General features: G+C 37.2%; 1 protein-coding gene across 4 annotated transcripts in view; it reads right to left on the minus strand.

Moving 5' to 3' along the window:
• IKZF3 (IKAROS family zinc finger 3) overlaps positions 1–16291 on the minus strand; it is a 91536-nt gene that overhangs the window by 61637 nt on the left and 13608 nt on the right. For 3 of the 4 annotated variants that reach the window (XM_069543350.1, XM_069543348.1, XM_069543349.1), the window contains exons 2-3: positions 7790–7843; positions 5690–5791 (exon numbers count right to left, since the gene is read on the minus strand). In XM_069543350.1, the coding sequence (XP_069399451.1) occupies positions 5690–5791; positions 7790–7843 (156 nt within the window). The remainder of the gene's footprint in view (positions 1–5689; positions 5792–7789; positions 7844–16291) is intronic. The other variant, XM_069543347.1, reaches the window with a different exon arrangement.

Consider the following 16291-nt stretch of genomic DNA (forward strand, 5'->3'; position numbering starts at 1 on the left):
GATGGTCAATGACCTGGCCATATTGATAGGCAGAAGGCAACAGAAATCTGGCCTATTAAAGGGATGCCCACATGGAGTAGAACCCTGCAGAAATCACTATGGAAACTGGAGAGTACATTAAAGTAGGACAGGTTGATGTTCAACAGAAGAACCCCCTTCTAGACTAGATGATGACCAGTCATCCATGGATACTGTGGTTGGATATCGTGGTATATTAGCTTGAGATGGCAACCTGGGTCCATGAAATGAGTAGACATTTGGGGACCAAAGTAGTGCAGAGGGCTGAATCTGGACATATTCCTTTTGCACTCTTTGAGGCTCAAAATGCCAACAAGAACTGTTCAGTATGCCAACAAGAGAAACAGAGGCTGCAGATGGCTATGGGGGGATTCCTCAGGGGGAAGACCCCATGCATAGGTGGTAAGTGGATTATACTGAACCAATGTCAGTAGCCCCAGTAGGGCTACAAATGGGTTTTGACAGAATAGACATTGACTCTCTACTGAGTTTTGCTTACCTGGTGATAGATGCAGAGTCCAAGTACTATAAAAGAATTGGAACAGAAGATATTGAACACATTTAGATCATCAAATCACATTTTATCAGAGAAAGGAACACACTTTACAGCTTATAATGCCAAATAATGAATAGTCAGAGAGATTCTTCTCAGAATAAGTTTCACAGAAAATTGGAACAAGCATTTGAAATACTCCTTGTTTAAAACAGGGGGAGATGGAGGCATGAAGGGTTGGTTAACATGTTTTCAAGAGTAAAAAAAAAAGAAGATACAATCTGTTTGTAGGATATATATTAAATTTTAAGTTGACCTTAAAATGCATTCCAATATACATCAGGTACAGACAAATACTGTTTGATTCCATCTACACAAGACACCTAGAATAGTCAAATTCATGGAGTCAGATAGTACACTGGGAGACAGAAGGGGCTGGGGGGTAGAGGGTGGGGAGAGGGAACGGGGAGTTAGTATTTAATGGGGACAGAGTCTCAATTTAGGAAGGTAAAAAATTCAGGAGATGGATGATGGTGAGAGTTGCACAATAACGTGAATGCACTTGGTGCCACTAAACAGTATTAAATATGGTTAAAATAGTATGTTTTATATTATGTGACTTTTACCATAACAAAAAAATTTTAATAGATTAAAACATTAAAAAAAAAAGATACAACATAATAGGGCTAAGGCAGCGTTGTTCCCACTAGAGGGATTCCTCTGTTTTTCTGGGGAAGAGAGGGTGGTGAGAGGCTGCTGGTATGATTATGCAATTTTTTTCATGAAAGGAAGATGATGGTCTGACCATATGATTCTTTCCAAGGAGAGAGGACACTGGTATGATAAATATACTTTTTGTTTTCTTCTCCATATACCTCAACTTTCTCTTTCCAATCTGATGCCCTGTGGTCACAGGACCTGGGATGCAACTACAAGTGCCAGAAACAGGGATGATTCCTAGGCAAGAAATTATAACTATAGTTTTACACCTTTATGTCAGAATTCCTAAAGGCCTGGCAGGGCAGGTAGTGCCTTCATTCTATTTGACAAAATCAAGGTTAACACTTGAAAGTAGCTATTGCCTGGTGGTAAAAAAAAAAAAAAAAAAAAGCCCAGTGGTTATGTAGCTAAGTAATTCTACCCTGTATGAATAGAAATGAACTGAAGGGGAAGCGCTTACTACACTAGTATGTTGCCTGAAATCTGGAACAGCACAGTTGCTAAATCTAAAGTTCCTTCCAAATGTGGAAAAGTTTAGGTATAAATAAATGGAGAGAAGGAGGAACAGTAGTTCAGGGTAACGGAATGAATCAATGGGCTATGCAAATGAAGGAAATCTAATATCATATTACAATCTCAACAGAGGCTCAGAGCAAGGGAATAATACTGTCTTTTAGCTCAATTATGGGCTTCCCGGGTGGCTCAGAAGGTAAAGAATCCACCTGCAATGCGAGAGAGCTGGGTTCAATCCCTGGTTTGGGAAGATCCTCTAGAGAAGGTACTCATTCTGGTATTCTAGCCTGGAGAATTCCATGGACAGGGGAGCCTGGCAGGCTACAGACTGTGGGGTCACAAAGAGTCAGATGCAACTGAGCAACTTTCACTTTAGCTCAATTACACCAAATGCTTGAAAAGATGAAACCATGTATTGCTGAGACTACTTGTGCCTTTGTAACTTGACAAGATCAAATAGAAGCACACAAATCTGAGTGGTCTCACCCCTGAAGACATTTTCATATGATATGATGATGGACTACACTAATTAATGACTGAATGTGACTCTAGTGAAGTACCAGTATCTTTTGACTTATATGATGCTTTTGCTATCAGAGATTAGTGGTCAGAGACAAAATATACATTTGGTCTTTGTCCCAGGTTCCTGGTATGAAGTTCCTAGTTCAGTTAAGTCACTCAATTGTGTCTGTCTCTTTGCGATCCATGGACTGCAGCACACCAGGCCTCCCTGTGCATCAGCTACTCCCAGAGTTTACTCAAACTCATGTCCATTGAGTCAGTGATGCCATCCAACCATCTCATCCTCTGCTGTCCCCTTCTCCTCCCGGCTTCAATCTTTCCCAGCATCAGGGTCTTTTCAGATGAGTCAGTTCTTCCCATCAGGTGGCCAAAGTATTGGAATTTCAGCTTCAGCATCAGTCCTTCTAATAAATATTCAGGACTGACTTCCTTTCGGATGGGTTGGTTGGATCGCCTAGCTGTCCAAGGGACTCTCAAGAGTCTTCTCCAACACCACAGTTCAAAAGCATCAATTCCTTGGTGCTCAACTTTCTTTATAGTCCAACTCTCACATCCATACATGACTACTGGAAAACCATAACTTTGACCAAATGGACCTTTGTCGGCAAAGTAATGTCTCTGCTTTTTAATAGGCAGTCTAGGTTGGTCATAACTTTTCTTCCAAGGAGCAAACGTCTTTTAATTTCATGGCTGCAATCACCATCTGCAGTGATTTTGGAGCCCCCCCAAAATAAATTCTCTCTCACTGTTTCCATTGTTTCCCCATCTATTTGAAGTTCCTAAAACCCTTGGAATTCCCTGAGTGATAAGAGTGTCTTTTGTTATTCATAACAAGCCCCTTTCAATAACACCTGAGTTTATGTTACTGAAGTAACTTAGGTTGCAGCCCCTAAATAGCCTAAGGATGGGTTGGTCACCTGAAGCATCAAGTGATTAGAGGACTGGAACTTTCAGCATCACCCACCAACCTCCAGGAAGGGAACTGGAGATTGAGCTCTATAATACTTTTGAACTGTAAGATTCAGAGAGTGTTTGGTGATGACATCAAGCTGCTGAGAGGCGGTTTGCCCAGAGAGGGCATGGAAGTTTTGGACTCCCCATCCCATAACTTGCCCTATGTACCTCTTCCATTTGGCTATTCCTGAGTTGTGTTCTTTATGATAAACCAGTAATAGTATGTAAAGTGTTTTCCTAAATTCTGTGAGTCATTCAAGCAAAGGATCAAACCTGAAGGGAGGGTGGTGTGGGAAATCCTAAATCTGTAGTCAAGTTGGACAGAAGGGCAGGTAACGTGGGGACCTAGAACTTTCAACTGAAGTCTGAGTGAGGGTAGTCTTGTGGGACTGAGTTCTATGAGTTCTGTAATAATTCTAGAAATTAGCATAAGAATTGAATTGAATTGTTGGCTGCCCAGTTGGTATCTAGAGAACTGGTGGAAAACATCCTAGACAAACTTTCTATCATGAGCATGTATTACTTTAATAACAGAAAAGGGCAAAATAAACATGTTATTTTAAAAAATGAAATATGAAGACAACCAACAGAATGGGAAAAAATATTTGCAAAGTGACCAGCAAGAGATTAATCTCCAAAATATACAAATAGCTCATGCAGCTCAATATCAAAAAAGCAACCAACTGAATCAAAATAAGGGCTAAAGATCTAAATAGACACTTCTCCAAAGAAGACATACAGATGATCAAAAAAGCAAATGAAGAGCTGTTCAACTTCACTGATTATTAGAGAAACACAAATAAAAACTACAATAAGGTACCACCTCACACTGGTCAGAATGGCCATCATCAAAAAACCTACAAACAATAAATGCTAGAGAGAGTGTGGAAAAAAGGGATACCTCTTATGCTATTGATGGGAATATAAATTGGTACAGTCACTATGGAAAAGAGTATGGAAGTCCCCCCCCCAAAAAAAACAAATAATATAGTTACCATTTGATATAGCAATTTCATTCCTGGGCATATACTCAGAGAAAACCATAAACTGTAAAGATACACAAAACCCAATGTTCATTGCGGCACTATTTACAATAGTCAGGACATGGAAGCAAGCTAAATGACCATCACAGATGAATGAATAAAGAAGATATGGTGCATATATACAATGGAATACTACTCAGCCATAAAAAGGAATGAAATAACGCTATTTGCAACGACATGGATGGACCTAGAGATTGTCATAGTGAGTGAAATAAGTCAGACACAAAGACAAATATTATATGATATCACTTATATGTAGAATCTTAAAAAATGTTACAAATTAATTTATTTACAAATCAGAAATAGAGTCACAAACATAGAAAACAAACTTATGGTTACTAAGGGGGAAGGAGGGGAGGGATAAATTGGGAGATTGAGATTTACATATGCACACTACTATATATAAAATAGATAACTAATAGGAACCTACTGTTAGCACAGGGAACTCTACTAAATACTCTGTAATGACTTATATGGGAAAAGAATCTGAAAGAGTAGATATATATTTATATTTAACTGATTCACTTTGCTGTACAGTAGAAACTAACATTTGGCACCCCACTTCTGTACTCTTGCCTGGAAAATCCCATGGACAGAGGAGCCTGGAAGGCTGCAGTCCACAGGGTCACTAAGAGTAGGACACAATTGAGCGACTTCCCTTTCACTTTTCACTTTCATGTACTGGAGAGGAAATGGCAACCCATTCCAGTGTTCTTGCCTGGAGAATCCCAGGGACGGGGGAGCCTGGTGGGCTGCCATCTGTGGGGTCACACAGAGTCAGACACGACTGCAGCAACTTAGCAGCAGCAGCAGCAGAAACTAACACAACATTGTAAATTAACTATACCCTAATAAAAGTATTTTTTCTTTTTTTAAAATTTATTTTAATTGTAGGCTAATTACTTTACAATATTGTGGTGGTTTCTGCCATACATTCACATGAGTCAGCCATGGGTGTATATGTGTTTCCCATCCTGACCCTCCCTCCCACCTCCCTCCCCATCCCATCCCTCAGGGTCATCCCAGTGCACCAGCCCTGAGCATTCTGTCTCATTCATCAAACCTGGACTGGCCATCCATTTCACATATGATAATATACATGTTTCAATGCTATTCTCTCAAATCATCCCACCCTCACCTTCTCCCACAGAGTCCAAAAGTCTGTTCTTTACATCTGTGTCTCTTTTGCTGTTATACCCCAATAAAAGTAATTTAAAAAAATTTTTAAATGAAGTTATTATAGCTTGAACACTTAAATTCTCAAAATCTGCTGATATCCTACAGCAAATTATTAAATGCAAATATTTGTAAAGTGAATAAAACTGAATTCCTCCCAACTCAATCCACATATATAAGTTTTCCTGATTTCTTCTCCATACTGAGCCTCAGTCGTCTCTTTAGTTCTGGTCTATACACTATGGCTCACCTCCTATGTCTTCATCCTCATTGGCTGGGCCTTCTGTACCATCCACATTTTCTGTTTCATGAGCTTTGGTTAAATCGTAGTCATTCAAAAGCTCTGAACCTTCTAGGAGATAAAAAGAATTTTAACTATGAAGTAACTTTAAAGGATTTTTATAACCCTGTATTAAGTAATACTCCCATTTCAGCTTTATCCAATCCCTAAATGATAGACAATATCCTTTCACATACATCCAAGCGAGATATATGTGAAATTTTAGAAATATGCCCAAGGTTTATTTGCCTTTCAATTAGACATTGTTTTCTTGAATAGTTCTTTCACCTTAAATTCCACTCAAGTTCCTTCTGGATAGAAATTCTCTCTCCTTTGGTGTATTTCAGGATATTCAGTAAGATGTTAAGACCAAGAATATTAACATATACTGATGAGAAATATTGAGCCTGAGACTACTGGCAAAACTCAATTTGGGAAAGATGCTTTCCTGAGAGGAAGCCTATAAGCTTCTGTACACCAAATTCTATTTTCCCTTTCTGTTCACATTATAAATATGATTTTGTAGAAAGCATATTGGCCCCCAAATTCTTTTATTTCTTCAAACATTTACTAAATGTTGACAAGGCTACAGATATGAATAGGTCATAATTCCTGTATTCAAAGAGCGGATAATTCACAGATGTAGATAAAACAAACCCACAAACACAATGCAAGATTTACCCAAGAGATAAGTCTAAAATGTAGACTCGGACAAGAGATTAAGGGAAATACAAAGTGCTATGGGAGTTCCTAGGAAAAAGGCAGTAGATATGATAAAAGCATGGTTAAATAAACAACAAACTTGCTAATAATTAAGTTTAACAAAGACACAATTTTTTACAATAAATATCGAAAATAATAAAAGTGAGGAAGAAGGCATGACATAGCTAGAATTTTTTCACATATAAGCATGGTAGCTTAATAAAAAAAAATGATAACAAAAGAAATGAACAGAAAAGACCCACTTGCCATCAAACTCCTTTCCAATATTCAATAAAATATTTGCTGAGAACCTATTACATGCAACAAATAGTCAAAAACATGGAATCCTGCAGCACTAAGGAGCTGAAACAGGAGAGGTGAGAGAAACTCTGCAGTGGCTTCCTTTCTGCTGCAACCATGACTGAACACGTGGAATAGGACATTTTACTGGACTATAGGTGTAAAACGGAAACATATCACATACAATACATGACTAAGAGGTCCTGAAAATGTAGTCGTCATGGATTCAGGTAAAGTTTCTCATTTCTGCATATCATATACTCTTAGACACTAAGACACTGCTCTAAACAATAGTTTTCTTTTCTCAAGCCTGAAATGATAGATTTACAGTGCACGTCTGATAGAACAACTGATATGAGGTACATGTTCAATTAAAACATAAGGTTACAACTCAGAGTAAAATAAAGACACCTGTGTGGTAAATTTTGTAATATAGCAAAAGCTTTGATTCAAACAAAGTGAGTATATCAATAGAGAAAACACAGAATTTATATTTAGGAAATAGATTATTTTAAGTATTTATAGTTTATTCTGGAGCAAGGGTCAGCAAACCATGGCCTAAGGCCAAATCGAGCCATGGCCTATTTTTACTAATATGTAGACCCAGGAAGTAGGAATGGTTTTACAGTTTTAAAGATTGCAAAAAATATAAAGAAGAATATACAACAGAGACCATATATGGCCCACAAAGTCTAAAATATTTACTCTCTGGTCCTTTACAAATAAAGTTTGCTGAGCACTGTTCCTGAGTGAAAAGCACAAGTTTCATAAGCTATGATATTGTTCAACAAAAGCTGTCTTAATTCAAATGAGTCAGCTGAAATATTTTTTAAAGAAAAAAAAAAACAGTGAAAAAATAAAAAAACATTGGGTGGGGTGGTTTGGCTCTGTGCTGTCAGATAACTTATATGATATAAACGGATGCATTATTATTGTATCCGGAAGACATAACTTCGTTTTTTCCACAACACATTTCCATAGCATTTGTATTGCAATCAGAATATTCCTCTTCATTTGAACTATTCAGTAAAGGTATATTTTTAGAGAGGAAAGATCTGATGTTGTTACCTGTGGGCACAGACTGCTCTTGAGTGCTTTTCAGTTCCACATTTGGTTTTATATCTGAAACAAAAAGGATTATAAATATTAGCTTTTTAGAGTAAATTTTTTTCAGATTTGAGCCTTCTAAATTTAATAAGGATACCACTTTGGAAGATTTACTTGCTGATTTCCTCTCCAGAGCAAGACTATTATTACCTACATCCTTCCTAAAAAGTGTCTCAAGGAGAATAAAAAGAATCCATGCAGAAATTATATTTTAAAGAGATTAAGAGGAAAAAATTACTATTCTGTATTTATTCTGGTATTTTAATTTTTCCATAAAGACCCGAGTTCCTATCCGGTGTCTTGTTTCAGTCTAAAGATCTTTCTTCAGCATATCTACTAGTGCAACTGTATGAATGACAACTTTTCTCAACTTTCCATTTATTTGGAAGTATCTTTATTTTGCCTTAAAATTTGAAGGCTATTTTTACTTGACATAGAATTATGGACTGACAGTTTTCTTCTGTCACTTTAAAGATGGCATTCCACTATGTTCTTATCCTCTATTGTTATTGATGGGAAGAATATTTTCTATCATTGTTTTCCTTTATATATTCTTTTTCTCTGAATGCTTTCAAGATTTTCTCCTTAGTTTTTAGCAGTTTAACTACTATATGCCTAGGTGTGATTTTATTTGCATTTATCTCACATGGGTCCACCTAACTCCTTATCTATAAAATTGTGTTTTTCACCAAACCTTGTAATTTTTCAGCTATTATTTCTTCAAATTCTTTTTCTCCTCCATTCTTTTGCCCTTTTTCTTCAAGGACTTCATCTACATGTGCATGTTAAATTTTTTCATATTCCTACATTTTCTTGAGGTCCTGTTCTTTTCCCCTTAAAGTTCTTTTCTCTGTTGCTCAGATTGAATACTTTCATTAATGAATCTTCAAGTTCATTATCCTTTCTTCTGTCATCTTAATCTGTTATCAAGCCTATTCAGTGAGTTTTTTAATTTCAGATACTGTAATTTTTAGTTCTAGAATTCTATTTTGATCTTTTTTATAGTCTCTCTCTGGAGTAGGAAATGGCCACCCACTCCAGTATTCTTGCCTGGAGAATCCCATGGACAGAGAAGCCTGGTGGGCTACAGTCCATGGGGTCACAAAAAGTCAGACACAATTGTGTGACTGAGCACACTACACATAGTCTCTCTGCTAGATTTCCTATTTGTTAATTCATTACAAGCACATTTTCCTTTGCATCTGAGTATAATTATTATACTTGTTTAAGAGTCTTGTCCTCCAATTCTAATATCTATATCATTTTGAGGTTAGTCACCTATAATTTCTTTTTCTCTTGAGTACGGGTCACATTTTCCTGCTTATTCAAATAACCTTAAAATTCTGGATTGTACCCTGAAAATTATAAAGATATGTTACAGAATTTCTGGAGTTTGTTATGTTCCTTTGAAGGATATAGGAGATTTTCTTTGTTTATTTCACTTTTTAAAGCACGTAAACTCACACTCTGTTTCATTGTGGTGGGAAGCATCTAGGGTAATCAATTGTCCCAGTACACCTGGGATTGAAGGTTTTCCAAGACTACATAACTTTCACAGCCTCAGGAAAACTGGCACAAATTGGTCACTCTTGCAGAAGCATAAATTTCTGTTCAGTTACTTTCACCTCAGATGGACTGCTCAGGGTGTGAACCATACAAGTGTAGTTCAAGGATTAGCTTAAGATTTGGTCCAGCTAGAGCATTTATACACAAAAGACCCTCTCTACCCTCTCCACTCTAGGATTTCCCCCTTTGCTCCTATGATTGCTTGTGATTGCTATGGTTTTTTAAGCCAGTAAAACTGTGGATTATCTATTCAAGTTTTGGTCACCCAGATGCTAAAACTGGGACCTGCCTTTGAGAAAAACAGCCTTAAAAACAGGTTGGTTTTGGTTATTTTCCAATTCCTGCAGGTAATAGATTTTTCATATTTTGTCCAGAATTATAATTGTTATCTGCTGGAAGGTTGGTTCAACAAGACCAACCTCCTCTACTACTAGAAATGGAAACTCTCCACTTGTTCTTTATTTCAATGGTGATCATATACCCATAACTGCTCCAGATAACACTGATTTCAAATAATCTACATTTCAGACGTATTTCAATTTTTGTTTTGAAAAATACAGTCACTGCACTTACATTCTATCTTAATATTAAAGTTTAACACACCACCCATTAGATGTTAGCAGCAAAGCCTAAGTGCAGGAAAAATGCAAATATTTTTTAAATAAGTAAGCATTAGTCAGTCAGTCAGTCATGGCCGACTCTTTATGACACCATGGACTGTAGCTCACTAGGCTCCTGTGTCCATGGAATTCTTCAGGCAAGAATACTGGAGTGGGTTGCCATTTCCTACTCCAGGGGATCTTTCTAGCCAAGGATTGAACCCAGGTTTCTTGCACTGCAGACAGATTCTTTACCATCTGAGCCACCAGGGAAGCCTTTTGTAAAATAAGCAAAGGGGCAGCCTAATATGCAGTGTTAAAACCCAAGATGGGTGAAAGAAACGGCCATACAAGGAATAGGGACAGGCCAGGGTAGGCTGTTGGAAACCAACCAATATGAACAGTGTGCCTGTATGGGGTGCACATTTAGCATGAGATGAGGAGGGATTCTACATGAAGGGCAGACAGATTGGCAAGTCAGAGCCTAAGCAGGATGAGAAGGGCAGGAGAATCACCTGGGCTGGAGTGATGAAGAACATATCCAAGTAAGGGATGGCCTAGCATGAGGAGTCAGAGCCTGAGCATAGAGAAGAGGCCACCTATGCCGAGGGGTGCTCTCATTTCAGGGAGTAGACAGGGTTAGCAAGGCACCCACATAGGGACAGTGGGGGTGCCAAAGAACCCAAATGGAGTGAGGAGAGTTTCTATGTTTGGGAGTATCCAAGGCAAAGTGTCAGAACTTGATTGGGTTGAAGAGGGCAGCCACATATTAAGGGCAGCTTTGCACTGGGATGTATGCTGTGCTTAGTTGCTCAGTTGTGTCTGACTCTTTGCGACCCCATGGACTGTAGCCCACCAGGCTCTTCTGTCCATGGGGATTCTCCAGGCAAGAATACTGGAGTGGATTGCCATGCCCTCCTCCAGAGGATCTTTCCAATCCAGGTCTTCTGCATTGTAGGTGGATTCTTTACTGTCTGAGCCACCAGAGAAGCCCAAGAATACTGGAATAGTTAGCCTATCCCTTCATCAGGGGATCTTTCCCACCCAGGAATTGAACCGGTTTCCTGCATTGCACGTAGACTTTTTACCAGTTGAGCTATCTGGGAAGCCCATTAGACCCCAATAGTTGAAAAGGGTATCCACATAGATCAGTGCCTGCAGTACAGGATGTCAGAAACCAAACGAGGCAAGGTAAGAATCTTCACTGAAGAGGAAATGGCAGTGGCAGTGGATGACTGTTTATACAAAGGAGGATTGATTAAGTAAGAAAAATATAATAAGGATAAGAAGACACAGGTTTTTCTCTGTCAGAGAAGGGAGTTATAAATATGGAAACCTGTAGTCTTATATTGGAAATGGAAGTACTGGCAGGAACACGTGGCTTCAACTATATATAAATTGATACAAAATACAGATGGAAATGTGTGTATATGTATGGTATAACACACATGGTCTCTAGCTCTGTCCACTGAGAGCCCCTGGGAGCAGTGATACCACAACAGCTTTCAGGACATGGATATTAACTTCTAAGCATCATTCTCAACTTATAAAAACCATATTCCTTGGAGAAAGGGCTGACTCCAGCACTGGGGGAGGGAGAGTACAGATGAGTCTGGAACATTTTGTTGTGCCACAAAGCAAGGAAGTGCTCACATAAACAAGAACATATATTAAAAGGATATGAAAATTATTTTGAAGGGATTCCCACTGGTCAAATCTGAGACAAAGAAGCATTAAAATTATAATGATAGTATTGGATTACAACCTATTAAAAAGCATAAATTCATGAGTCCATATTGACATTAGTAAGTAGTTAATAAATTTAAAGTCCAGTAACAAATGGAAAAATTTACATAGTTTCAAAATGCTTCTTCTCAAAATATTGTTACAAAGATAAAAAGAGAAACTATATAGTGAAGAACCTTGTAGACACCACTGAACTGAGTAAAGTGATCATTATCAGTAACAGGACAAATGAAAATTATGTGTCCACTGATAATGAAAAGAACACAGCTTCACTTCTGTGATATACCTGCCAGACATGCACAATCTAAATCTAACCATGAGAAAACTAACTCTAATTGAGGGATAATTTACAAAATACCTGGTTTGTAATTCTCAAAAGTGTCAAAGTCATGACCGACTGAGGAACTATTCCAGACTGAAGGACAGGGAAGAGACGTGACAACTAAATGCATATGTGATTCTGAGCCAGATTCTCCTGAGGTGAAGGGCATTATAGAAGCTACTGGAGAAATCTGAGTGGGGTCTGGGATTAAATTGTAGTAATGTCTCAATGTTAATTTCCTGATTTTGATAGTTGTTTCCTGGTTATGTAGGAGAAGGTAGAACACACACTAAAGTAGTCAAGGTGAATAGGGCTTTATGTCAGCAACTTACTCTCAAAATTTCCGGAAAAAAAAAATTAGGTTTTTGTACTGTATTGCAACTTTTCTGTAAGTTTGATAGTGGGAGTTTTTTTTTAAGCTTTTTTTTTTTTTTCAGCTAACTGTGAAACTTTTAACTGCACACTAAAGGGATTCTGAACAAAAAAAAAAAGAAAGAAAGAAAGAAAAGTAGCTCAAAAGTTTCACACGAACAATCTTCATGTGAAAACACCTTTTAGTTATTACAGAACAAGATGGCTTTTGATTTGGTGAGCTAAAGAAAAAAGGTCCTAGTCCCCTGAGCCTTTTAAACTCTCTGACAGTGATATTTAAATAGCTCTTAATATTTTTTCAAGCAGCCTTTGTGTGGCATAAATAACACCAGAAGGAACTGAGTACAGTTTCCAAGGGAAAAAAGGAGATTCTACTATCTGAGTATTCAAAATTTGAAGGAGACATTTAAACCATCTAAGACTTCCCTGGAAGTCCAGTGGTTAAGACTCACGTTTCCACTGCAGGGGACACAGGTTCAATCCCTGGTCAGGGAACTAAGATCCCACATGCTGTGGCACAGCCAAAAAGAAAAGAAAAGAAAACCATCTATAATCAGGCTATATGGATACTCTTCTTAGGTGCTAAAAAGTACTTAAAATACAGGAACAAAGCAGACTGAAGTGTATTTCCCCTTCTTGAATGTAAACATCTTTATAAAACTGTGAAGTCTAGTAGTGAATAGATGATAAAGGAATTCCCACCTGAAGACCAGAAACCTATATTTATAAGTGCAGCAAAAGTTTTACAGTTTTTAATGGATAATTTTGCAATTCCTTCATAGTTCAGTCCAAAAAAGACTTCCAAAAATTTCCATGGTGGGGTCCATTTGGGTATTTTTAATGTGTTGGCAGTCAACATAGTTTTAAACTATTTTCCAAACAAAAAAAAAGTGCTCTAGAAAGCTAAGAAGGAAAGGTCCCTATACTTCTTTTGACAAAAATATTAATTCCCTTTACTGTTATTAATATATACAGTACAAATGATGGAAGAATTCCAAAGTGGATTAATTCTATTAAAATCTAATTCCTGTCAATTTTCTACCTCTTCTATTACTTGAATTGGGTAAAGCATGTTCCTGCCTCAGGACTTTTGCTTTTGCTCGTCCCTCTGACCAAAATGCTCTTCCCTCAGACAGCCACCTGCCCTACCTACCTCCTTTCTTCATTCAGGTGTGTGCTCAAAAGTTACCTTATCAAACCAGCTTTACTTAACTACTCTATAATAAGAGGTCATTCTTCGTCGTCACTTTTTTCTCTTACATTATAAAATTTTCTTCATACAATTTCTTCATTTTCACCACCTTACATATATTTATTCATTTAAAAAAAAGTATTTATTTATTTGGCTGTGCCAGCTCTTAGTTGTGACATGCAGAACCTTTGGTCTTCATTGCAGCATGCAAGATCTTTAGTTATGACATGTGAACTCTCAGTTGCAGCAGGTGGGATCTAGTTCCCTGACCAGGGATTGAAACCAGGCCCCCTGCATTGGGAGCACAGAGTCTTAGCCACTGGACCACCAGGGAAGTCCCTATTTGTTCACTTTTAAAATGTCTCCTCCCCACCCCACCAGAATGTAAACTTAATGAAAACATGGATGTTGGCTGTAATTTTTATTGCTTTTTGCTATATTTTCAGCTCTCAAAATAGTACCCATTATGACAGCCACTCAATAAATATTTGTTGAATTAATACATGAACTTTTACATCTCTATCTTTGCTACTTATAAATACTCTCTAGGTCAAGGTTCTACAAACTACAGCTTATCCCCTGTTTTTGTATGACTTGTGAACTGAGTTTACATTTTTTAATGGTTGAAAAAAATCAGAAAGATGCATCTCATGCAACTTGAAAATTGTGTGGAATTCTAACATCAGTGTTCATAAATAAAGTTTTATTGAAGCATGGCCAAATCCATGTTGTCTACAGCTGCTTCTGTATTCCAAGAGCAGAGTTGAGTACTTGCAACAGAAACTATATGACTTGCAAAGCCAAAAACATTCACTATCTGGTAACCTTTTAGAAAAAGTTTGTCAAGACCTGGTCAAATCTACTATTAATACTAACACTAACACTGCACTGTCCAATACAATAGCCACTAGCCACATGTGCCAATTTGAGTTTAAATTTAAGTAAAGTTAAAATTTTAGTTTCTCAGTTACCCAACCACATTTCAAGTATTCAACAGAACATGTAGCTAAGGGTCTTTCATATTGGAGAATATAGATAAAGAATATTTCCATTCCCGTAGAAAGTTCTACTGAAGGGCACAGCTCTAGATTTTAGAATATCTCGTTGCCGCTTGGGATACCACTCAATGCAAAGTTATTTAAAGCAAACATTACAACTTCGGGTCAGGAAAGAAAACATGTATAAAAGTTAAATCAATGAAAATTCTAAAGAAATTATACTAGGAAACAGCTTAACAATGCTCATCTTCTATCAATGTTTTCTAAACTCCTACAATTGGAATTTTAGGGGAAAGCACTTTCTATTAATGCAGTCATCAAAAAGGTAAAGAATATAGACAGCATCTTCATACAAAGAACTTTATAAATTTTACTGATTAAAAAATTAATGTGACTCTTCAAAGGGTTAAGAAAGAAAACCCACATGATGCCAAACATCCAGATAAAATATTTCTAAATTTACCTATATGGGGCCTCCCAGGTGGCAGAGTGGAAAAACAATCTGCCTGTCAATTCAGGGGATATGGGTTAAATCCCTAGTTTGGGAAGATTCCACATCCTGTGGAGCAACTAAGTCCATGTGGCACAACTACTGAACCCACTCTCTAGGGCCCATGAGCCACAACTACTGAGCTTGTGCTCCGCAACAAGAGAAGCCACCACAATGAGAAGCCCATGCACCACAACTAAGAGTAGTCCCCCACTCACCATAAGTAGAGATAGCCGAGCAAAAGCAACGGAGACCCAGTGCAACCAAAAATAAAGTACTTATATATGTGCATACAAAATAAACTCAGCATGTTCATTAGAATTTTTATATCATTAGATAAAATCATTTTTCTTACCTAATTTAAAAGCCAAAATTACAATCCCTACTTAACACTCTTTCATATCAATTTCCCTCCTGCTCTTGCCATAACTAATCTCCTGATATATTTTTTGTTTAATTAAATAATTACTGTTTTCCATTGACACTGGTGTTGTACTGTGCTTTCCAATGACATTTTACCTCTTAAACAATAAATCTTATGGAAAGATTCTTTAAAAGTTCAATCTTCTAAGACTGGACCAAGAATAAATAGAAATTATGAACAACCCAATTACAAGCACTGAAACTGAAGCTGTGATAAAAAAAATCTCCCAAAAAACAAAAGCCCAGGACCAGATGGCTTCACAGGAGAATTCTATCAAACATTTAGAGAAGAGCTAATGCCCATCCTTCTAAAACTCTTTTTAAAAGTTGCAGAGAAAGGAACATTTCCAAACTCATTGTACAAGGCCACTATCACCCTGATACCAAAACCATACAAAGACAACATAAACAATAAATCTTATAAAAAATACATAGCTTCTGTAACTGATATAGTTCACAAATATATTGGACTGTTAAAGTTAAAGGTTATTTCTTTTGTAGTTTTCCAAGCACTCTATAAAGTCAAAGCTTTATTAGCAATCTCAAATTGTTTTCTACCAGAAGTGAAAACAAGCCTCATCATATGCTTGCTGAGAGATGACAATTTCAAATTTGTTTTTACTCCTTAAGATTCTCTCTTTGACAAAGATGCTGTTTAAAAAATTTCATAAGTTAGAATTTTTGTTAAATATACCAAGATTTTTCTCTGAGATTCTAGCATTTTATGTGCTACAAAATGAAAAGGGGTAGATTAC

Source organism: Ovis canadensis, chromosome 11, assembly GCF_042477335.2.
Source record: "Ovis canadensis isolate MfBH-ARS-UI-01 breed Bighorn chromosome 11, ARS-UI_OviCan_v2, whole genome shotgun sequence".
Taxonomy (NCBI): domain Eukaryota; kingdom Metazoa; phylum Chordata; class Mammalia; order Artiodactyla; family Bovidae; genus Ovis; species Ovis canadensis.